We start from the raw sequence: 24,329 nt of genomic DNA on the forward strand, positions 1-24,329 counted from the left end.
GGCAGACTGCGAAATTATCCAGAGAGACCTGGACCTGATCACTCGGTGGTCAGAAAAATGGCAGATGTCCTTCAACACTGCCAAATGTAAAGTAATGCATATCGGATCCAGAAACAGCAACCACACATACCACATGGGTGGCGAACCACTACATGTTGTGCAAGAGGAAAGAGACCTCGGGGTCACCATCAGCAGTGACTTGAAACAAATAAAACACTGCAAGTCCGCCTGTAAGAAAGCCAATACAATGCTTGGGTTCATATCGAGGAACTTCGAATACAAGACGCCGGGAGTTATGTTATCCTTGTACAATTCGCTGGTAAGGCCCCACCTGGAATACGCCGTGCAATTCTGGTCTCCTAATTACAGGAAAGACATTGAATTACTTGAGAGAGTACAGCGCATACACGAAGATGATACCATCACTGAGGACGAAGCCCTATGAAGAGCGACTCGAGCGACTCAACCTCTTCACGTTGGAAAAGAGACGCCTGCGGGGAGACATGATACAAGTCTTTAAGTACCTGAACAAGCTCAGCAACGTTGATCACTCCAAACTCTTCACGCTACAAACCAACCTGAGAACAAGAAACAACGGAAAACAATTCAAGCAAGGCGATGCAATACCGACATCGGCAGGAGTTATTTCCCGAATAGAGTTGTTCGCCACTGGAACAGCCTTCCTGCTGAAGTGGTTAGCGCAGAGACCATCAACCCCTTCAAGAAACGCATTGATCGCCACTTTGCTGCATCGGGAGTGAACTGAACGCTCCCAAGAGTAGATACACAAGTGCTTTAATCCTTCCTTGCAAGCCACTCCTATGGCAAACGGATTGATTGAATCACTGAACGCAGGCAGCCTAGTAATGAGCCAACAGGCTTTCTGCTGCCTGCTAGTCCATGTTTCCATGTTGTTTATGTCTAATGGCTATCTCTCTACATGCTTCTATATCTCTCATCTCCCTTATGTCTAATGGCTATCTCTCTACATGCTTCTATATCTCTCATCTCCCTTATGTCTAATGGCTATCTCTCTACATGCTTCTATATCTCTCATCTCCCTTATGTCTAATGGCTATCTCTCTACATGCTTCTATATCTCTCATCTCTCTTATGTCTAATGGCTATCTCTCTACATGCTTCTATATCTCTCATCTCCCTAATGTCTAATGGCTATCTCTCTACATGCTTCTGTATCTCTCATCTCTCTTATGTCTAATGGCTATCTCTCTACATGCTTCTATATCTCTCATCTCCCTTATGTCTAATGGCTATCTCTCTACATGCTTCTATATCTCTCATCTCCCTTATGTCTAATGGCTATCTCTCTACATGCTTCTGTATCTCATCTCCCTTATGTCTAATGGCTATCTCTCTACATGCTTCTGTATCTCTCATCTCCCTCATGTCTAATGGCTATCTCTCTACATGCTTCTATATCTCTCATCTCCCTTATGTCTAATGGCTATCTCTCTACATGCTTCTATATCTCTCATCTCCCTTATGTCTAATGGCTATCTCTCTACATGCTTCTGTATCTCATCTCCCTTATGTCTAATGGCTATCTCTCTACATGCTTCTGTATCTCTCATCTCCCTCATGTCTAATGGCTATCTCTCTACATGCTTCTATATCTCTCATCTCCCTTATGTCTAATGGCTATCTCTCTACATGCTTCTGTATCTCATCTCCCTTATGTCTAATGGCTATCTCTCTACATGCTTCTATATCTCTCATCTCCCTTATGTCTAATGGCTATCTCTCTACATGCTTCTGTATCTCTCATCTCCCTCATGTCTAATGGCTATCTCTCTACATGCTTCTGTATCTCATCTCCCTTATGTCTAATGGCTATCTCTCTACATGCTTCTATATCTCTCATCTCCCTTATGTCTAATGGCTATCTCTCTACATGCTTCTGTATCTCTCATCTCCCTCATGTCTAATGGCTATCTCTCTACATGCTTCTGTATCTCATCTCCCTTATGTCTAATGGCTATCTCTCTACATGCTTCTATATCTCTCATCTCCCTTATGTCTAATGGCTATCTCTCTACATGCTTCTGTATCTCATCTCCCTTATGTCTAATGGCTATCTCTCTACATGGTTCTGTATCTCATCTCCCTTATGTCTAATGGCTATCTCTCTACATGCTTCTATATCTCTCATCTCCCTTATGTCTAATGGCTATCTCTCTACATGCTTCTATATCTCTCATCTCCCTCATGTCTAATGGCTATCTCTCTACATGCTTCTGTATCTCTCATCTCCCTTATGTCTAATGGCTATCTCTCTACATGCTTCTGTATCTCTCATCTCTCTTATGTCTAATGGCTATCTCTCTACATGCTTCTATATCTCTCATCTCCCTTATGTCTAATGGCTATCTCTCTACATGCTTCTGTATCTCTCATCTCTCTTATGTCTAATGGCTATCTCTATTTGCTTCTATATCTCTCATCTCCCTTATGTCTAATGCTTATCTCTCTACATGCTTCTATATCTCTCATCTCTCTTATGCTGTCTTATGTCTAATGCCTATCTCTCTACATGCTTCTATATCTCTCATCTCCCTTATGCACTCTTATGTCTAATGCTTATCTCTCTACATGCTTCTAAATTGACTCGTCCTCCTCCTTCCCTCTCTTTCTTTCACCTTGATTTTCTCCTCGGCATCTCAGGTGTTTGGGGGCTGCTGAACAGGCGGCTTATAGGTCGGTATTCTCAGGCTCTTCGCCCCTCACACATCACCTGTTTCCAAAGGCTCAAGAGGAGGTCAATCGTGTATTCATGTCCCCTCTCAGCCTTGTTTCTCCTTGCACCCACTGCGTCATCAGGTTATCTGTTACCAGCCTCAATAGTTTACTTCCCCAGGTATTTTCACCACCCTCCGTTGCATAATCTTCACATTTCACTTCTTTGCAATTGAAGTCTCCTGTTAATATTACTTTTGTTTTTGTTTTTCATCTGTCAGTGCCTGTAATGTATCTCCCAGCATAGTGTTATGTCTTACTTCATTCCAACTTTTGGTTTTAGGGGGACATAGGCTGGTATTATGTTATTCTTTTTTCCACCTTTTACCAGTACCTGCACAGCCATCACCTCCGCACTGTCCTTTCCATGTCTCACTTCAGTCACTTTAAAGTTTTGTTTCGTCATTATCATCACTCCTCCTCCCTTTCCTGCTTTCCTATCTTTTCTCCAAATGTTGTACTTGCTCTTTCCCTCCAGCACAAGTTCCAGTTCTTTTACAAGTTTTGTTTCAACTATACACGTAATATCTGGATCACTCTCCCTTAAATAATCAGTTAGTTCAATTTTCTTTTGATAGAAGACCATCTATGTTTGTGTACGCAATCTTTAAACCTTTCCTCCCTTCTCCCTTTCTTTACCCTCCTTCTGTCAACACCGTTACTCCCTCTTCGCCTCTTATCCACCACTTCATCAGTTTTTCGTTCTTCATTCTCCCCCCAAATTCTTCTTTTCTTCTTCTGGCCTTGATTTACTTCTGCTGCAAAAAGAGTACATCCAAAATTGCCCTCTGCCCTGTTCTACCCTGTTCTGTTTTCTGTACAGGGGCAGTGCTTGTGGCCTTTTCTTTTTATTGCTCTTGAGTCGCTTCCTGTGCCGTGCGGTAAAACAAAGCAGAACAAAGCACAAATAAGGACCTCTCTGTCACTCTCGTTCCAGTTCATGGTGGTGGACCGAGAGGGCGGATCGGAGGACAGCGAGGAGGAGGACCCCGCCGACGACTACTGGGAGAAGCGCTACACAATGGTGTCGCAGAACATCCCAACCTTTCTCCAGCACCACGCCACGGTCATCCTGCGCACCGGGAAATACCTCAACGTCATCAGGCAGTCAGGTGAGGGGAAGCCTTGCTCGGTGTTGTTGGACGCTTCCGCCCCTCACATCGACTCTTTCCAAAGGCCAAAAAGGAGATTGGTCAGGTTCTATTGAGCGTTTTTTTAGGTTCGTGGTACAGGGGAAGGGTCACACTACCACCAGGGTCATAAAACTATCCCTGGAAATGCCCACAACTCCTGCAAAAGCCTTGTCAAATTTGTGAGCTTGGGGGCCAAAATGTTTTAAGAGTATGGTCCCCAGTGTTTATAAATGGTGGAAACTGTTGTGTGGTGTGTCGAGTCGTACGTGGTATTTCTTAATGTGTTGCACTTTGTTTACTTTTGACACAATTGAATTACAGAAGTTTGAGATAATGCATGTCATCCATAATGAGTGTGCAAGCTTATACGTGAAAAACAGCTCTACTACTACCATAAGGTTCATATTTTTAACCCGGTAGCATCGGGGATCATGTTTCTGAACCCCTTCAACACGAGGACGCGTATACTGCGTCCTTGCGTGCCCCGTACCATGTCTGAAGACGCGTATACTGCGTCCTGGCTCGCTTTAGCCACTATACAAGTTATTTTATCTCTATATTTATGCTTACATCTCAAAATTACCAATTAATTTATGTTTCTTTATGTGCACCATTTAATTCTGCATATTTTCATATATAATACATGATGATTATGTTGAATTTACGGCTGAAAACTTGTTATATTCAATAGCGACATTTGAAATTTGGCGCGCGCAGTGATACCGGATATGACGCGGGGCGCTGTTTTGGCCTGTTCGTAGTAAGTTTCTTTATGTGCACCATTTAATTCTGCATGTTTTCATATATGATACATGATGATTATGTGAGTTTATGGCTGAAAACTTGTTACATTCAATAGCGACATTTGAAATTTGGCGCGTGCAGCGATCCCGGATACAGCGTGGGGCGCTGTTTTGGCCCGGCTGTAGTGAAGGGGTTAATGGTCCCTCCAAGCAAGAAAAATAAGAAAAAATCACCCCTCACACAAACCATTTCATAATATATATCAAATCATTTGTTATCAGATTATGTATCATCTATTTTTGGGATTTTATATCATTGCACAAATTTGGCCTGTTGCTGCTACATGGTAAAGACATAAATTTGGCCCATCGCTGCTACCGGGTTAAAGGTATCGGGCCCTCATCACCACTAATTTCCAAGACAACAGAGAAGACTGAGTGGGTCTTTGTGACTAACTTACCCGTTCAAGGTGCAGAGGTTGTGTAAATCTATCACTGGGATAACAAACAGGCCACCAAAGTCCCATCAACTTCAACGAGAGGCTTTTCTGACTGGCGAACTGAGGTGTCGAGACCTTTAGTACTGCAGGCCTTACTCCCTAGTCTTTTTCTTCTTTAGCTTTTTCAATTTTTTCATTCCCATTTATGTGTTTACTGTACTTGTTATCTTTTTGTCAAAGTTTCTCCTGGGCTTCCCTTGGGTAATGGTGTGCAGCCTCTTGTCCAGTTCTACGTTAGGTTTGGGGAGTTGCCTTTACAGACACCTCTCCACCTGGGAATGACCGGTTCTTGCCTTTCCTTAGAACCTAACTGGCCCCCTTTTCAGCCTTAGGTAATGGTTGATGTGAGAGGCAGAGGCAGCGCCCAAACACACACATAATTGAAAAGGCTTGCATAGGAGTTTTGGGCATTTTCAGGGGTAGTTTTATGACCCTGGTGGTAGTCTGACCTTTCTCCTGTACTGTGAACCCAAGCACACACATTATTGACAAGGCTTTCCAAGGAGTTTTGGGCATTTCCAGGGGTAGCTTTATGACCCTGGTGGTAGTCTGACCCTTCTTCTGTACTGTGAACCTAAAATGACGCTTATTAGTACCCGACTGATCTCCTTTTTGGCCTTTGGTAATAGTTGATGTGTGGGGAGGAAGCGTCTGACAGTACCAACCTTAAACATTGTGGCACCCAAGCACACACACAATTGACAAGGCTTGCATAGGAGTTTCGGGCATTCTCATGGACAGTTTTCTTTTGCCAGAACAGCGTCTGGCGTGAAGCGGGTTATGAGTACACTGAACCACCCAATTCATGAAACCCCCAAACCCATTTCTGGACATGGCCCTGAGGCGGTACACACATGCCTCTCGTTCTTTTTCTTTTGCTAGAGCAGCGTTTAGTGGGCTTTTTGTTGCTCCTTTTGTGTTTTGCCCTTGAGCTGCCTCCCTTACTGTAAAAAAAATATTATATCCGACTCCACACCCCTTCTCATGGCTCCCCCCTTGTAATACAGCCCCAAGTCTTGGTGTTTGCAGGCCAGTGTGGTGTGCCCTGACCCCGGAGTGCTAGTGTACGGCCTGTGCCCCCACACCCCTACCTATGACCTCCCCCCCAGTGGCGGATTCAGGGGGGGGGGCACCTGGTCACGTGCCCCCCAAAAATAAAATATAATTTTTAATAATGGAATTAATAATAATAATGATAATTATTATTATTATTATTATTATTATTATTATTATTATTATTATTATTATTATTATTATTATTATTATTATTATTATTATTATTATTATTATTATTATCATCATTATTATTAAAATGCATAAATGAATGTTTATCTACTAGTTCGCATTAACATATGTTTTAAAGGTAAAAAGAAAAAAAACGTGAAATACTCCCCGGCCCAGAACAAGTATCTACACAACAAAATGTGTGAGTTTCGCCTCGCCGACTTGTCTAGTGCGCGTATCGGGCGGGTACTGGATGAGGGGGAGAGAGAGGCTCAGAGAGCTGCGGCTGGTCACTATTGATGTACAAAGACTACCTCTTAATGATGCAGTTCTGGGCCTGGATGATTTACATGATTATGTCACTGAATTCAGAATATGGAGATCACGTTGGTCTTTTGTACCTAAAAGCTCCTTCCAAATACTGTACTTGATACATATGAGCAGTGCTCCCAAAATTATTCTGTTACAAAGAAACTATTATTTATTTATGCCACTTTGCCCATTCCATCTGCTGCAGCTGAACAAAGTTTTTCTACACTTAAGCATATAAAATCATGCAGACGGTCAACTATGGGTGAGGAGAGATTGAATGGGCTTGCAAAATTTTACATTCACCATGAACTGACCAACTGTGATCTAATTGAAAATTTTGTTACGGCTGTCACCGATATATTAAAAAAAAAAAAAAAGTGCCCCCCCCCCAATTATTTTCTAGATCCGCCACTGCTTCACCCCCTTGTAATACAGCCCCAAGTCTTGGTGTTTGCAGACCAAAGTGTGGTGTGCCCTGGCCCGGGGATGTTGCTATACGGCCTGTGCCCCCACACCCCTACCCGTGACTTCCCCTCCTTGTAATACAGCCCCAAGTCTATGTGTTTGCAGACCAAAGTGTGGTGTGCCCTGACCCTGGAGTGCTGGTGTACGGCCTGTGCCCCCGCTCCTACGCTGAGCTCATTGAGAAGGCCTACAACTTTGCATCGAAGAGGCTGCTGGAGCTGCTCATGAAGGAGAAGGATCTCATGGGTCGCCTCAGGTAATGCTCCTGTATAGTTGTGACATTATTAAAAAAAGAGAATGTGCATACCAAAACAGTCTGCCGGCACGTAACAGTCTCTTGGCTCCTTGTGTTGCTGTAAGTAAGTCTCCCAACTGTCTACTATCCTCAAGTCCTCATTGCTTACTGTCTTCTGCCTCTATGTCCAAGGCACTGTTTTTCCCTGGTCACTCATTGTCACTATCTGCATGCCTACAGGTCTTCTGCATGCCTTCACCCCTCCTGTGGCCTTACTGTTCAAAGCCTCCTATTCAAGCTCATCCTGTATTGCCTGCCTCTGTAAGTCCAAGGCAGTGTTTCTCCCCTGGTCATTTATTATCACTATCTGCATGCCTTCAGGTCTTCTGCATGCCTTCACCCCTCTTGTGGCCTTACTCTGCAAAACCTCCTGTTCAGGCTCATCTCTGTATTATCCAACTTCCTAATGCAGGAACAAAGCAGTGCCCTCATTCTTTTTCTTCACCCTTCACCCCTCCTGTGGCCTCGCTGCACAAAACCTCCTATTTGAGCTCTTCCCTGTATTGCCCAACTTCTCAATGCAGGAGTAAAGCGTGCCCTCATTCTTTCATCCATATCACTGGTAATATCTGGAACAGCCTTCCCTCCTATGATAGCAGTGGTCATTGGGTACAGGCAAACATCACCAAGCTTCAGGACGGAACAAAAAGTGGCTGCTACAATTCAATGAAGAAAAATGTGAAGTCCTGCACCTTGGGAGGGGGTATCCAGCATACCAATACCACATGGGAAACACTCCACTGTCCACCACAGAGGCAGAGAAAGACCTGGGAGTTTATGTTACCAGGGTACCAGTGAAGGCCAAATCCATGCCAATTGTAGCGGATGGGTTAGGCGTTTATCTTTTTGAGGGATGTCATCTCATTGGTGGACAGTTTCTTGGGTGGGAGATACAGTGATGGGTTGTGTAAATAGTCTCATAATTATTTATATAGTGGAAAATGAATGGGTAATTTGTGGGACCTGCTGCATAACTTTTTAGGATGTCTTCTCATTGGTGGACAGTTTTTTAGGGGTGAGTCGCAGTGATGGGCTGAGCAAATATTCTCTTAATTATTTATATAATGGAAAATCAATGAGTAATTTGTGGGACCTGCTGCATGACTTTTTAGGATATCTTATTGGTGGTCAGTCTCTTGGGTGGGAGGGTGGGAGTACTTGTATAATTGTCAGTAAACTAATGCTGGGATCACACATCTGCAGTTTTGCTCTGCGACGGTTGGTGATTTTGAAAATTTCTGAAATCGGCATATACGCTTGACATTGTAGCGACGTCCCTGCGATTAGTCGCAATAGTCGCGCGGTAAAGTTCTCATGACTTACGGGTGCTGGCCCGTTGCGCGAACATTTTGAAATGTTCAAAAAGTTTGCAGAAGTCTGTGATATTGGCCAAATCGCATGATTATTCGCACGGTTAAGCGAGAGATCATCGCAGTATGCGCTCGCATACCCTCGTCAAACGCAAGGGGTCGCGGTGTACGCGCGCGTATATGTGAGGGACTGTACATCGTGCGTTTGGCAGCGAAGCTGCTTCGGAAAGGGAAATGGCAGCAAGAGAGCGGGAGGGTGTGAAAAACCATACCACTCACTTGCACTCACAATGTCCTGCCACACGCCGCTACCCTGCCCGCCTGCAAAATAATAGCCTAGTGTTCATGAATTTATAATAATAGCATATTATTCCTAACTGCTAAATAATAGCTTAGTGTTCATGAATGGAAAATAATAGAATAGTATTCCTAAATGCAAAATAATACCCTAGTGTTCATAAATGCAAAATAATAGAATAGCATTCCTAACTGCTAAATAATAGCATAGTGTTCATGATTACAAAATAATAGAATAGTATTCGTAAATGCAAAATAATAGCCTGGTTTAACTAAATGCAAAATTATAAGCTAGTGTACACAGTAAAATTATTAGCTAGAGTGCACAGTAAAATTAAAATGTATTTTTCTTGACTACTTCATGAGCTTGTTAGCAAGTTATTACAGACTGTAAAACTATTTCCACTTACAATTTATTACAGAAGTTGTAGATACGGTATAACATGCAGAAAACCTTACACCATACGAATAAAATCCAATATTCCTCAAAACAACTTACTTTGTTCCCAGGAGATCACGACCCCCAGGTTAAGAACTGCTAAATTAGAAGCAAGAAACAATAAAGCAATATCAGCGACAGCAAGGGAGGGCAGCACGGGCTACTACTTACTGGGTGGTCGTTACTAACCGACTATCAAATCTGAATCGACACAAGGAACTGGCGTTGCCAGATGGGGATTATTTTACCATATTGAAAACCTATTAGGTTGATCAGCTGAAATAATAACCTTAGCGTTAGAGCGTCGGGATATGCAGGGTGCCAAGATTAATTTCTGGTTAGTGCGTGTGTGTGTGTGTGTGTGTGTATATATATATATATATATATATATATATATATATATATATATATATCTATATATATATATATATATATATATATATATATATATATATATATATATATAAAACCCCGATTATCCGAAATGGAAGGGGAAGCCTCTTCAGATAAGCCGATTTTCGGATAATCCGGATTTATGGCCATTTTGATCGCCGCCATTTTGATCACCGCCAGTTTGATCGTCGGCATTGTGGCGTTCGACTGCCACCGACTGACGATGTAAACAATGAAACCAAACAAACACGCTACGCTAAACAAAGTAGTACGCTTAAAACATGTGATGTAAATGTTTTATTGTATGTTTGTCTGTGTGTCTCCTTGTCTGGACCAGTGTATGTTGATACTTGTGAGCGTTGCAGATCTGAATTGTGAATGTTGCAGAGTGTGATTGTGAATGGTTGTGCAAGCTTGCAAGTGTGACCTTGATGCATCGTGCAGGTGGAGACACAGTATGATGACTCATATTATCGCGCAACTCGTATGTTGGAAGGGGAATGTGGCATGGAGTGGAGAGGGGAGTCGTGTTTGTGTCGTTGTCTTGAGAGTACGGTGTGAGAATAGTCGTGCAGTAGTTTGTTCGTTACGCGCACTCACGTCCTTGCTGGGGCGAAGGTGTGGACGTGGTGTTGTTGAGAGATTGTTTAATGTTTTTTGTCTAATACATTGATCTATTCGTTACAAGCTATTTCGGCAATACGTATTAGGTAGCATATTCATTTTAACTGTTCTTATCAATTTTAAATGTGTTAATATAGTACATATGTAGTTACTTTTATTTATTTTTGATGTTTTATAACGTTTTAGTATAGAATTTTTTTTTTTTAATTGCATTATCCAGATCAATTTCGGATAATCCGCTTTCGGATAATCGGGGTTTTACTGTATATATATATATATATATATATATATATATATATATATATATATATATATATATATATATATATATATATATATATATATATATATATATATATATATATATATATATATATATATATATATATATATATATATATATATATATATATATATATATATATATATATATATATATATATATATATATATATATATATCTATATATCTATATATATATATATATATATATATATATATATATATATATATATATATATATATATATATATATATTTATATATATATATATATATATATATATATATATATATATATATATATATATATATATATATATATATATATATATATATATACATACATAATGCGTGGTGTGTGGGGGATGGATGGTAGAGAGAGCGCGATATTGCCCGCCTATTATGGGTCGTACAGCGACGCGCCCTTGACGTTTTCTCAACCATGCGTGTGATGTCGAGCGTCGTCGAGCGGCTAGACGAGGGGCAGTCATGTATAGTCGCCAGGCCCTGCGTTCATCGCGATCCGTCGCAACGTTTTTTATTTTCAAAATTGGGCTTCTCTGCGTACAGTCGCGCGCATTCACGCACGATTCACCTGGACGTCCCCTCGCCTGTCGCCCTCGTGTGCGTATAGGAGAGCGACCCTCCCTCGCCATGTTGCTGTGAGTTGAAACAGAGGCAAACACGCAGAGACAATGGCGATGCTCCCACGATTTCGTGCATTTTCAAAATCGCCAACCGTCGCAGAGCGAAATCGCAGATGTGTGATCCCAGCATAACTAACTAAGTGTGATTCAGTGTGATGTTTGATTCTTTCAGTTTCTATGACTTGAGGTACTTCTAAAATCTTTGTCAATAAACTTACTAATAGTGTGATTCAATGTGATGTTTGTTTAGGTCCGTGAAGCACTACTTCCTGCTGGACCAAGGCGACTTTGTGGTGCAGCTGATGAGTCTGTGCGAGGAGGAGCTGAGCAAGAACATTGACGATGTGCTGCCCACCCGGCTGGAGTCCCTGCTGGAGCTGGCCCTCAGGACGTCAGCCGCAAACTCTGACCTCTACAAAGATGACATTGAGTGTGACCTTCAGCCCATCACACTCATGAACCAGATGTTGCGGATACTCAGGTGAGGGATGCGCCTACCTTTTTTATTTACAGTATGTTGTGTTATGTTAGACTGTGCTATGTACAGTGTGCTATGTTATGTTACACATGAAGGGCACTCAGTCAACCACACTTGATCCAGTGCTAATCCTTTCTCTGTTGCTAACGCTACTTGTTGCACTGTTCCCTTCCGTGTTCTCCTTGGTCCTCTGGGCACCTCCATTTCCTCCACCACCCTCAGCTCCTCCCTCCCTCCCTGCCTCTCTTCTCCTGTGACCCAACCATTGCAGCCTTCCCTGTCTTCCTTTTCAATAGTTACATGATGGTCTAAACTCTCCCTCCCTCCCTGCCTCTCTTCTCCCATGTCCCAACCATTGCAGCCTTGCATGTCTTCCCTTTCAATAGTTACATAATGGTCCAAACTCTCCCTCCCTCCCTCCCTGCCTCTCTTCTCACATGTCCCAACCATTGCAGCCTTCCCTGTCTTCCCTTTCAATAGTTACATGATGGTCCAAACTCTCCCTCCCTCCCTCCCTGGCTCTCTTCTCACATGTCCCAACCATTGCAGCCTTGCCTGTCTTCCCTTTCAATAATTACTTGATGGTCAAAACTCTCAGAGAATAACATCGTGGTACCTTCTCGTCGACAGCATTGAGACTGAGGATGAGCGCGAGTACTACCCCCAGGAGGAGCGGCTGCAGCTGACTGGCTTGGAAGGCTTCTCCCTGGGCTACAGAGTCACCTGGCCGGTCTCCCTGGTGCTGGACAAGAAGACCATCGCCTGCTACCAGATGATCTTCAGGCACCTGTTTTACTGCAAGCACGTGGAGAGGTTGCTCTGCAGGTAAGGACGGAGGAGTACATGTAGGCAGCCCAGAGTCAGGTTCTTTACTCTCAAGCCCGGGGATACTTATGTTTTGTTGATGCAGTGAACAGACCACCTTACCCCAGGGTGTGTGAAGTGTTGTGTTGGTGCAGTGAACAGGCCACCTTATCCCAGGGTGTGTGAAGTGTTGTGTTGGTGCAGTGAACAGGCCACCTTATCCCAGGGTGTGTGAAGTGTTGTGTTGATGCAGTGAACAGACCACCTTATCCCAGGGTGTGTGAAGTGTTGTGTTGGTGCAGTGAACAGGCCACCTTATCCCAGGGTGTGTGAAGTGTTGTGTTGATGCAGTGAACAGACCAATTGGGTGAACATGAAGTTCTTACATCTGATAGTTTGTCTGAGGAAAAGTTGTTGATATGAATTTCAGTTATCCAAAAATTTCCAATAGTTCAGATTATTTTAGGGGGCTTCATGGTGCAGTGGTTAGCACACTCGGCTCACAACCGAGAGAGCTCGGGTTCGATTCCTGGGTGGAGTGGAAAAATTTGGGCGGCTTTTCTGATACCCTACGCCCCTGTCCACCCAGCAGTGAATGGGTACCAGGTATTAATTTGGTGTTGTGTCCCGTCTCCTGGGATCTGTTCCCTTCTCCTATAATTCCTTTCCCTTCTGTCTCTCTCTGGCATATGACCCCAGATGTTGCGCCGACTAAACAAAGCTTTCCAACTTTTTTTCCAGATTAATTAAGGCAGGAAATAACATGTGCTAATGTTCAGTGTGTGGTACATGATATAAGTGAGCCACAGAGGATAGAAGTGAAACTGGTAGTGTGGAGAGGCCAGGGTCTGCAGATGAGTTTATTTTTTGGCACTGTTGGCTTTCTTAAGGGGCCTCCTGGACAACCACAGCCCGTTAGTAGCACAGATTAATATTATTTATAATGGCTGCTGTGATATGTGACCCCTGTCTGGCCCATGCTGCCCCCCGGTGCTTCTCTTGAACAAAGTCGCTGAAGTTAGGGTTGATGGAAGGTCTGGGCAGCATGTGGGTAATCTTCCACCACTCAGTGTGAGAGAGATGCCTCAAGCTGCTGTACTACATGACATAAGTGTTGCCACAAGCTGCTGTACTACATGACGTAAGTTCTTAATCCGATAATCAAAGTTAGGTTTGGTGGCGCTGTGTTGAGTTTAAGCCTGGCGATTGGCCCACCAAAAAGGACTCCATGGCTGACCGACTATGGTGATTGTTGTACATGGTTACCCTGGCACCAGTTTTCATACATCAATACATCAACGCCTCTGTGGTTCAGTGGTTAGTGTGCCTGGCTATGAATCCGTGGGCTCGGGTTCAAATCCCGGCCTGGCAGTCATCGTGCAGCCCACCCAGCTGTTCATCCTCCCTTTCGGGCTGGTCGATAAATGGGTACCTGGGGAAACCTGGGGAAGGTACACTGTGGTAACCCAGATGTCACACTGGCCTCATGCCCCAGGGTAATAGGTTTTGCCCACCACAGGCTCAAGGGCCAATGTGACGGAGATGAGCACCGAGGCCATTCTAAACTTTACCTTGATGTTTTCAGAGTGTGGGTCAGCAATAAGGTGGCCAAGAGCTTTCCCCTGTCCGCCTCTCGCACCTACACGGCCGCCTTCGCTCTGAGGCAGCGGATGCTCAACTTCATCCAGAACATTGAGTACTACATGATGTTTGAGGTCATCGAACGGAACTGGCAAACTTTCATCAGCAAAATGCAGAAGGTTTGTATCTCCACTTGTTTATTTGTGGTGTTCCTTTGGGGTAGTCATAGCAAAGATTCCCTTCATGTTTTTATCACTGCCTGAAACCACACTGGCTTTTTGTTAGCTTGAACTTTCTTTGTCTTTTGTGAACAGTGTGTTGAGTTTAGGGGAGAGACAGTTTAACTCTAAAATATACAGGTGAGAGGTGCACATGGTGATGGAGGAAGCAGGGAAGGCATGTATGAAAGACTTGTTTTCTGCCTCTTATGAACAGTGTGTTGACTTTACAGGAGACGTCCTTTTGTGTACAATAAATACCTAGATGAGAGGTGCACGTGGTGATGGAGAAAGTAGGGAATGCATGTACGAATGACTTGTATTTTGCCTTTTATGAATAGTGTGTTGATTTTAAGGGAGGCGTCCTTTTGTGTACAATATATACCTTGATGAGAGGTGCACGTGGTGATGGAGAAAGTAGGGAATGCATGTACGAATGACTTGTATTTTGCCTTTTACGAAGTGTGTTGATTTTAAGGGAGGCGTCCTTTACTGTGTGTCGGGAGAGGTGCATGTGGTGTGTCGGCAGGGAGAACATGTACAAAAGACCTGTTTTCTGCCTTTTACGAACAGCGTGTTGATGTTACGGGAGACGTCCTTTTGTGTGCGTGTGTTGGTGAGAGATGCATGTGGTGTGCCAGCAGGGAAAGCACGTACAAGAGGCTTGGTACGAGTGCAACGGCAAGGGATGTGGATGGTGGAGTGGCTGAATGGGCGACGCGTGGTGCTCTGAGGAGGTTTGGACACGTGACGAGAGTGAATGAGGAAGACTTTGTGGTTAGAGTATATGCCGGCAGGACTGGAAGTGTTAGAAACAGAGGAGGGATTAGCACTGGACCCAGCAAGATGGAGGAGGATCAGTGCAAGTCTCTCCCCAAGAACAGAAGATGAACCATAAATGAAGAAGAAGAAGAAGAAGAAGAGGAGGAGGTTGAGGGGGTGTCAGAGGAAGACCACCAGTGACAGAATTCATTGAGTTGGGAGATTTTTTCTTTTTGTTAAAAAGTCGTCGTTAACAGAGTGGTTTGGTGTCTCTCCTCTGTGTTAGGGATCAGAATGGTGGGGGGAGGGAGAGGAGATGGAAGAGTGAAGGTGGAAGATTATGTTGGAAGGGAGAGGAAGGAGAGGAGAGGAAAGAGAAGAGAAGCAAGAGGTGGAAGACTGTGTGGGAAGGGAGAGGTGAAAGATCGTGTTGGAAGGGAGAAAAAGAAGAGGAGATGGAAGGAAGATCAGAAAGCAAGAGGTGGAAGGGAGAGGAAGAAGAGGAGATGGAAGAGAGAGCCAAAAGATTGGTTTGACAAGGGAGTGGGGAAGGGGAAGGAAGGGAAGGGAAGATAGAAAGGAAAGGAAGAAGAAAGCAAGGGTGGACGGCTGGTTTGTGAAGGGAGTGTGGTGTATTGGGATGCCTGCAAGGGGCTGAGTGTGCTGCCATGGCCGCCCCCTTGAGGTAACAGGGCACTGGAGACATGGATAGGTAGACAAGGGAGTGGGGTGTACAAGTATGTCTGCGGGGGGCTGAGTGTGCTGGGAGGGAGTGCTTGAAGAGGAAAAATAGTAAATGCTTCTGTCACGGCCGCCCCCTTGAGGTAACAGGGCATCGGAGTTTAGGTCACCAGATTAACAGATACCTTCGTCTTCCTTCCTCAGGTGGACAACGTGGATGAGGTGCTGGCCTTCCACAACGACTTCCTCAGCGGGTGCCTCAAGGACTGCATGCTGACCTCACCGGAGTTGCTGCGGATGATCTCCAAGCTGACATCCATCTGTGTCAGCTTTGCAAGTTTCATAGAGGTGAGTGTGTGTGTGTGTGTGTGTGTGTGTGTGTGTGTGTGTTGGTGCGGCCGGTGAATACTCAGTTCGGCACCATAAAACACTTTCGCTTCTCACACCAACTATTTCTAAAGGTCAAAGAGGGGATCAGTCGGGTTCTAATGAGTGTTTCTTCAGGTTCACGGTACAAAGGAAGGGTCAAACTACCACCAGGGCCATAAAACTACTCCTGGAAGTGCCCAAAACTCCTGTGAAAGCCTTGTCAAATGTGTGAACTTGGGCGACAAAATGTTTAGTAATGCAGCCCTTAACCTCACCGTCAGGACACTATATCCCCCTGGCAGGGCGAGGGAGACCAAGACGTAAGGACAAGCTGTGTCAGACCGTTGAAAGAATGACTTAGGCTGTTTGTTTATGAAGGCAACGAAACATTCCCCCAAAACCATGTCTAAATTTTGTGACAGGAAACCGTACTGAAAGAGGAGCAAAAGTCTATAATTCTGGAGTGAAGGAAATTATTTAAGGAAACGATGGAATAGTAACCTTTGTCGTACTTAGAAATACTGCAACTTGTATCACCATCATCATCATCATTTTCTTCGTCCTCCTCCTCCTCCTTCCTCCTCCTCCTTCCTCCTCTTCCTCCTCCTCCTCCTCCTCCTCCTCCTCCTCCTCCTCCTCGAAGTGCGTGCGTACCTGCAGAAAATAGATTCAAATAAATCTCCGGGCCCTGATAATTTATCTCTTCACGTGTTGAAAGAATGTAGTCAACAGCTAGAATTACCCATAACATTAATATTCTACAAGACATTAGCACAGGCCAGTGTGCCTCTCGAGTGGAAAAAGGCCAATATTACCCCGATCTTTAAAAAAGGAGACAAAAAACAAGTCATTAATTATCGTCCCATCAGCCTTACGTCTGTCCTAATTAAACTATTCAAAAAAATAATCAGGGATAAAATGATCACTTTCCTTGAAACAAATGATTTGATAACTGATAGTCAGCATGGATTTCGTAGTAATCGGTCTTGCCTTACCAACCTATTAACCTTTTTCAACGATGTTTATACATGTTGGGACGCCCGAAGCCCATATGACGTAATTTACCTAGATTTTCAGAAAGCGTTTGATAAAGTTCCTCACGTTAGGCTTATTTCTAAACTGCGTTCCCACGGTATTAGCGACCATCTATGTGCGTGGATTCATGACTGGGTCACCGACAGAGAACAACGTGTAGTTCTTAATGGTGAAGCATTGGATTGGCAACCCGTCACCAGTGGCGTGCCCCAAGGTTCGGTCCTGGGGCCAACACTATTCATAATTTACGTGAACGACTTAGAAACAGATATCCTATCAAAAGTAGCCAAATTCGCCGACGACACCAAATTAGGAGGTACGGTAATGAACAGTCAAAGTTGCAAGAACATTCAATCAGACTTAATAAGACTTGCCGACTGGAGCGAAAAATGGCATATGAGTTTTAACATAGATAAATGTAAAGTAATGCACATAGGTGAAAAAAATCCTAACTTTAAATATCAGATTCAAGGACATGAGCTCAGCGAAGTAAAACAAGAAAAAGATCTTGGTGTCATTATCAGTAACACTCTTAAAATGAGTGATCAATCTTCTGCAGCGAGTAAAAAAGCCAATATAATGTTAGGATTAATCTCAAGAAACTTTGATTATAAATCACCCAAACTTTTGAAGTGATTATATTTAGCATTTGTAAGACTACACCTAGAATATGCTGTTCAGTTCTGGTCACCGAACTATATCAAAGATCGAGTTTTGCTAGAAAAGATACAGCGACGAGCAACCAAACAAATTCCAGCGCTCAGAAACTTGCCATATGACGAGCGTTTGAAGCGTTTAGATATGTTTTCCCTAAAAAAGCGAAGGATAAGAGGGGACTTAATTGAAGTGTTCAAAATCCTTGATGGATTCGACAACACTAACCCAGATAGTCTATTTCAGAGAGACATCAACACAATAACACGCAGCAACGGTATGAAGTTAAAGGGAAACCGATGTAACACATTGGTGCGCAGAAGTTTTTTCAATAATAGAGTCGTCGATCACTGGAATAGACTCCCACCGTCAGTAGTTAGCGCATAGAGTATCAATAGCTTCAAGTCTTCATTGGATAAGTACTTCAGGGATATAAGATTATACTGACCCTTCTTTGCATGTTTTCAGACAGATTGCAGCAAGACCTCAACCTAAATCCATATTATTCTCCCCCACAAACTAGATTGCAAGTAGCGTAAGTTAACAATAGAGTAAAGCAACAGTTAATGTCCGCATGACAGGTGGAGTGAGGTGTGGGTGCAGTAAGGTGACAGGGCACTGGTGCGTGCATAGTACCGCCGGTAAAACGAGGATCAAGCCTCCACCTGTGCCCCTGAAACTACACCTCACCCATCGTGAGTATTAGGGGGGATTCTGGGGCTGCCCTGTGTAGGCCACTCGGCCTCTTCCAGTCTCCCTGTGTTTCTATGTTCTTATGTAATGAAGTCTTTTTCCCCCACAGCTTAGGTTACCAGTAGTGTAAGTTAAGGGTAGTAATTTCCTCTTATTTCTCTCTTTACTGTAAAATTTCCATGTCCCTTTCTTCCTTAAAGGTACATGGTGTTCTCTTCTAACTATTTCCTGCGGCACGTTGCGGAGGAGAGGTGGGTGGGGAGGAGCCTTCATCTATTCTGTCCTGTCCTACCACACGTAGATTACTAGTAGTAGCGGTAGTAAACAGACACCCTCGCCATAGACCAATAGGTCTTCTGGTGTCTGTTCTTCCTATGTATTCCTCCTCCTCCTCCTCCTCCTCCTCCTCCTCCTCCTCCTCCTCCTCCTCCTCCTCCTCCTCCTCCTCCTCAGATGTCCTCTCCTCTAGTCTCCCATGTGTTGGCTCTCTTCTCTCCAGCACTGGTTTAGTTTTTCTTCCATTTCCCAGTCTAGACCAAGGACAGGGAGGTGAGGAAAGGTCAGGATGGTTGTTGGTCTGATGTAAGCAACCCTGTCACACTGTGGGCCACACTCTTGAGTATTTCTGCGCCCAGGTACACACATATTTGACAAGGCTTTCGTTGAGGTTTACGGCATGTCCAAGAGTAGTTTTGTGACCCTGGTGGTAGTTTGACCATGAAGAAACACTCCTCAAAACCAAACACACAGCACATTTGACATATTAGACAAGGCTATCATTGAGGCTTGGGGCATATCCAGGGGTAGTTTTGTGACCCTGGTGGTAGTTTGACCCTTCCTCTGTACCATTAACATAAAGAAACACTCCTTTTCGGCCTTTGGAAAGAGTTGTTGTGAGGGGCGGAAGCGTCTGAGAATACAAAGCTCTGTTCTGCTTGTCCTTCCCATCCCTTGGTCCAGCAGTCTCTCCCTAGCTGTGTACTGTTTGTCCTTCCCATCCCTTGGTCCAGCAGTCTCTCCCTAGCTGTGTACTGTTTGTCCTTCCCATCCCTTGGTCCAGCAGTCTCTCCTTTGAAGGTTTCCAGCTCTTAAGCACACACTACATGTCCACCAAGCTTATTCCTCTCACCCACTGATGGCGATAATGACGGTGGTGGTGGTGGTGGTGGTGGTGTGATATTAAAAAGTGTTAGGGTTGTACAGAATGCTGGTCATGGGAGGACTCATAACAATGCTCTTCCTCCAGTATTTCAATATCGGTAATCTCAAACCTTCTCCGTGTTTCCCCATTGTCTATCAGTAATGAGTGCTTACTTTTGACATGTGGCTGTTGGGATTAATCTGCTTATCTTTCCAGCAGGGCAGCTTGTTAGGTTGTTATATATTTCTGTGTGTCTCACCATTGTCTGTCAGTGATGGGTGTGTACTTTAGACATGTGGCTGTGAGGATTGATCTGCTTATCTTTCCAGCAGGGCAGCTTGTTAGGTTGTTATATATTTCTGTGTCTCGCCATTGTCTGTCAGTGATGGGTGTGTACTTTAGACATGTGGCTGTGAGGATTGATCTGCTTATCTCTCCACCAGGGCAGCTTGTTAGGTTGTTATATATTTCTGTGTCTCGCCATTGTCTGTCAGTGATGGGTGTGTACTTTAGACATGTGACTGTGAGGATTAATCTGCTCATCTTTCCACCAGAGTTGCCTGTTTGGTGTTCCTGTTGAAGCACTTGTTATATATCTGTCAAGCGCTTAACTTTCCCAGACGATTTCCTCGCAAGATTCTGACGATATTTGAAGTTTTTAATCTGTGCGTCATGCTTTTATTTCCCTCCTCCTCCCTTCCTTCCTTTCCCTCCCCTTCCTCTTCCAAACTTCTCTCCTCCCTACCTCCTCCTTCCCCTCCTCTGCTTCCTCCTTCCCTCCCTGTCTTCCCTCTCTCCCTCTCCCTCCTCCTTCCATCTTTCCCTTCCTCCTTTCCCTCCTTCCATCATACCACTCCCCACCCATGTACTTTCCCTTCCTCCTTCCCTCCTCTTTCCCTCCCCCTCCCCCCCTTCCCCTCCATCAGAGAATGAGGAAATACTACATGGAGGCTGAGCTCTGGGTGTCGGACGAGCACAGAGACTCGGTGGAGCGTGAGGTATTGGTGTTCACTGTGCACCCTGTTTGCCTTCCTTGTGTAGAGAGACAAGCTGAGTTTTGTCTTGTTGTTTTGATAAGTTTGGAACCTAATCTGACCATACCTAAACTGTCTCTCTTCCTCCTCCTCCTCCTCCTCCTCCTCCTGTGTTTCTTTTTTTGTGTTTAGAGATGAGTTTAGTTTTGTGTTGTTTTGAGTTCGGAACCTAACCTGACCATACGTGAACCCTCCTCCTCCTCCTCCTCCTCCTCCTCCTCCTCCTCCTCCTCCTCCTCCTCTTCCTCCTCCTCCTCCTCCTCCTGTGTTTTCTTGTTTATATTCAGACAAGCTTAGTTTTGTTGTGTTGATAAGTTCAGAACCTAACCTGACCATACGTGAACCCTCCTCCTCCTCCTCCTCCTCCTCCTCCTCCTCCTCCCCCTCCTCCTCCTGTGTTTTCTTGTTTATACTCAGACAAGCTTATTTTTGTTGTGTTGATAAGTTCAGAACCTAACCTGACCATACGTGAAACATCTATCTCCTCCTCCTCCTCCTCCTCCTCCTTCTCTTCCCCGTTATTTTCCTTATGACTAGACGAGCTTTTTTTATATATATTTTTTTGGTTGGTTTGTTATTGTCTAACTCTGTAATGTTGTTTTTGTTAGTGTTTTCCTTCTCCCCTTTTTAAAGAATGCTGTCGTGAAGGTTTGTGATTGGCTAACTCTTCCTAATGGATTTCCTTCAGTGTTTTCCTTTGCTCTTTTAGACTGTGATGCTGCGAAATCTCCTAACTGGTTTTGTCCTTAGTGTTTTCCTTTTCCCCTTTTTAGAGAATGCTGTCGTGAAGGTTTGTGATTGGCTAACTCTTCCTAACTGGTTTCCTTCAGTGTTTTCCCTTTCCCCTTTAGACTGTGATGCCGTGAAATTGGTAAGGTGAATTGGTAACCAGGAATTGTAGATGAGCAACTTTATTGTAATCTTTTGTGCTGTTGGGCAGTCAGTTTTCACAGTCCAGCACGGCAAGTTTGTGAGTTCCCAAACAGACACAAAATACACCGAGAATTCCTTGTCTGGTGTTTGGCGCTGATATGAAAAGGAATAAACTTTAGGAAACCACACCAGAAATCTCTTTAGGGTCTGGTGTTGAGTGGAAGTAACGGATCACTGTGCAGAATATGTTTGGTTCTGGCGCTGATAAGGACCCTGTGTTGGACTCAAACTGGCCCCTTGAGAGTACAGAGAGCAGTTGGCTACCTCGTGGTGAGACAGTCCTCCTCAGAAAGGCTCAGAGCACAGCGAGCTCATTGGTTTGGAGTGTTTGTTTTGCACGACTAACTCACTAAAATTGTCAGCAGCCCAAGCCAGCAAATCCAGCACTAGTTTCAAGGCTCTGCAGCAGGGGCAGGCAGACACACACACACGTCAGACACAGGCACCAGTGCAGAGGGGCGTGCAGGACTTGCTGTTCAGTCTCAGTGCACACAGAGGGAGTGAGCCTGAAGACAAACATTGCAAATTAATGGCAAATTTAAATTTAGCTCGTATTATCTTGTTTACTTTTAATCACTGAACTGCTTTTAGCAAAGTCACAATCAACTATCATGCTACTGTCCAGTGATGACAAAAACAAATGACCGTTTCTGGTCAGTGTACAGACAGGTGGGAGGCAGACTGCCACAAGCCATTCTTCAGTCAGCTACGTCCCTGGAAAAGCAGCTTGGGATCCATTGGCTGGCCAGAGACACACAGAGCACAGCCTGCTTTGTAAGGCTGCTCCTGTGGACCATCGGGAAGCAGAATTAGCTTAACCCGGTAGCAGCGGGGATCATGTTTCTTAATGGTCCCTCTAAGCGAGAAAAATGAGAAAAAAATCAGCACTAACACAAACCATTTCATAACATATATCAAAGCATTTGTGATTAGTTTATGTATCATCTATTTTGGGGGGTTTAAATCATGGCACAAATTTGACCTGTCGCTGCTACACGGTAAAGCCACAAATTTGGCCTGTTGCTGCTCCCAGGTTAATCATGCCTTGTGTTCAGTGTTCTGACATTGGTGGTTTGCAAGTTCGATGAGTTTCTCATGAGGAAAACAAGCATAAAACTCACACAGCTCTTGTACTTTTGAAAAGCCACAAGCTCAGCCAAGGGATCCATAGCATTTAGTTGCCCTAGAGAGCACATTGTTGAGCCTGTACAGGGTTGGCCTGCTGCAAAAGGTTTCAGTACAGTAAGATCTTGCAGCTAACGAGTTCACGTCTAACAAATTTGTGTCCAACAACACTGCTGGACCTTTTCCCTTACTTGTATCTGATGAGGGGTTTTCAGATCTGGTGAACAACGCCCGTCAGTGCGGTTCAAACCTGGTGCCACCCTGGCCCAACGTGTGGCACCACTGTTGTCCCCCCCCCCCCCCCTTATGCCTCCCCTCTCCGGCCTCCCCCCCAGTCCTTGCCGCACACACACATTGGTGTGTTGCATGGCTGCTGCCTGCCGCCCTAAGTGGCCTAAAGTCCTGTTTAGCGTGCGTTTGGCGGTGGTTTACACCTGCAGGGGGTGGGGGTCCAGTGGCCTCCCTTCCTGCTTCAAGTACTGCCGTTCGATGCACTCGTCGCCTCGTTCATCACTCACCGCTGGGTTATCCACATTATTTCTTCTTAACTTTATGTTTTGTATTGCTGTGCATGGTGATATGACAAGGTAATGCAAATATCTTTTATTGAGTGAGGAAATAGTCCAAACAGGGTTGTGTCCTGTATATCTTTACCTGTCATAATTTTTCCCCTTTGGTTCATGTATTCGCATCCAACGCATCCACATAGAAAGTATTTTTTGTCCTTACTACTCGTTAGATGTGAGATCTTGCAGCACACACAAGGTTGTGGTGTGTGTCTGAGCCTTGAGTCACCCCGAGGCAGTGTGGCCATGATGACTGTGTGTGTTCCTTGGAGGCCATGGAGAGTGTTCTGAGAGTGGCAAGGAGTGCGTCACCCCCAGGCAGTGTGGCCGTGATGACTGTGTGTCCCCTGGAGGCCATGGAGTGTACTGAGAGTGGCAAGGAGTGCGTCACCCCCAGGCAGTGTGGCCGTGATGACTGTGTGTCCCCTGGAGGCCATGGAGTGTGCTGAGAGTGGCAAGGAGTGCATCCATCACCCTGCATTGCTGGGATTGAAACAGTTTTGTTGCTCTGATAGAAGACAATAAATATAAGCACAAGCTGTGTGAACCACCAAGGCCTCAAGCCAGAGGGTCAGTGGACCGTCTCTGGTTCTGCAGTGTTGGCCACAAGTGGCGTTAAATTGTTATTTCTGAAAACTTTTCTCAACCGCAATTTTTTGGAGAAGACGACTGTAACGCCATCCATGCTGCCGCCTTGCTGTATCTCGCAGGAATGCCGTTTCAGTTTTCCAGATGTTGTGTAGATTTAAATTTTATGCAGAAACCGTAATAGACAGTGATGTTTTCTTATGTTATTTTAGAAGCCTGTGCAGTGAGTGCATTTCTTATATTTCTTTTT

The 24,329-nt window shown here is 44.4% G+C and overlaps 1 protein-coding gene across 3 annotated transcripts in view; it reads left to right on the forward strand.

Moving 5' to 3' along the window:
* The window catches only part of LOC127001980 (gamma-tubulin complex component 2-like), a 58,061-nt gene that overhangs the window by 29,826 nt on the left and 3,906 nt on the right, over nt 1–24,329 (forward strand). For 2 of the 3 annotated variants that reach the window (XM_050867295.1, XM_050867292.1), the window contains 7 exons: nt 3,692–3,866; nt 7,237–7,387; nt 11,668–11,898; nt 12,526–12,720; nt 14,285–14,459; nt 16,146–16,289; nt 20,760–20,831. In XM_050867295.1, coding sequence (XP_050723252.1) covers nt 3,692–3,866; nt 7,237–7,387; nt 11,668–11,898; nt 12,526–12,720; nt 14,285–14,459; nt 16,146–16,289; nt 20,760–20,831 — 1,143 coding nt within the window. The remainder of the gene's footprint in view (nt 1–3,691; nt 3,867–7,236; nt 7,388–11,667; nt 11,899–12,525; nt 12,721–14,284; nt 14,460–16,145; nt 16,290–20,759; nt 20,832–24,329) is intronic. The other variant, XM_050867294.1, reaches the window with a different exon arrangement.

Source organism: Eriocheir sinensis, chromosome 22 (assembly GCF_024679095.1).
Source record: "Eriocheir sinensis breed Jianghai 21 chromosome 22, ASM2467909v1, whole genome shotgun sequence".
NCBI lineage: Eukaryota > Metazoa > Arthropoda > Malacostraca > Decapoda > Varunidae > Eriocheir > Eriocheir sinensis.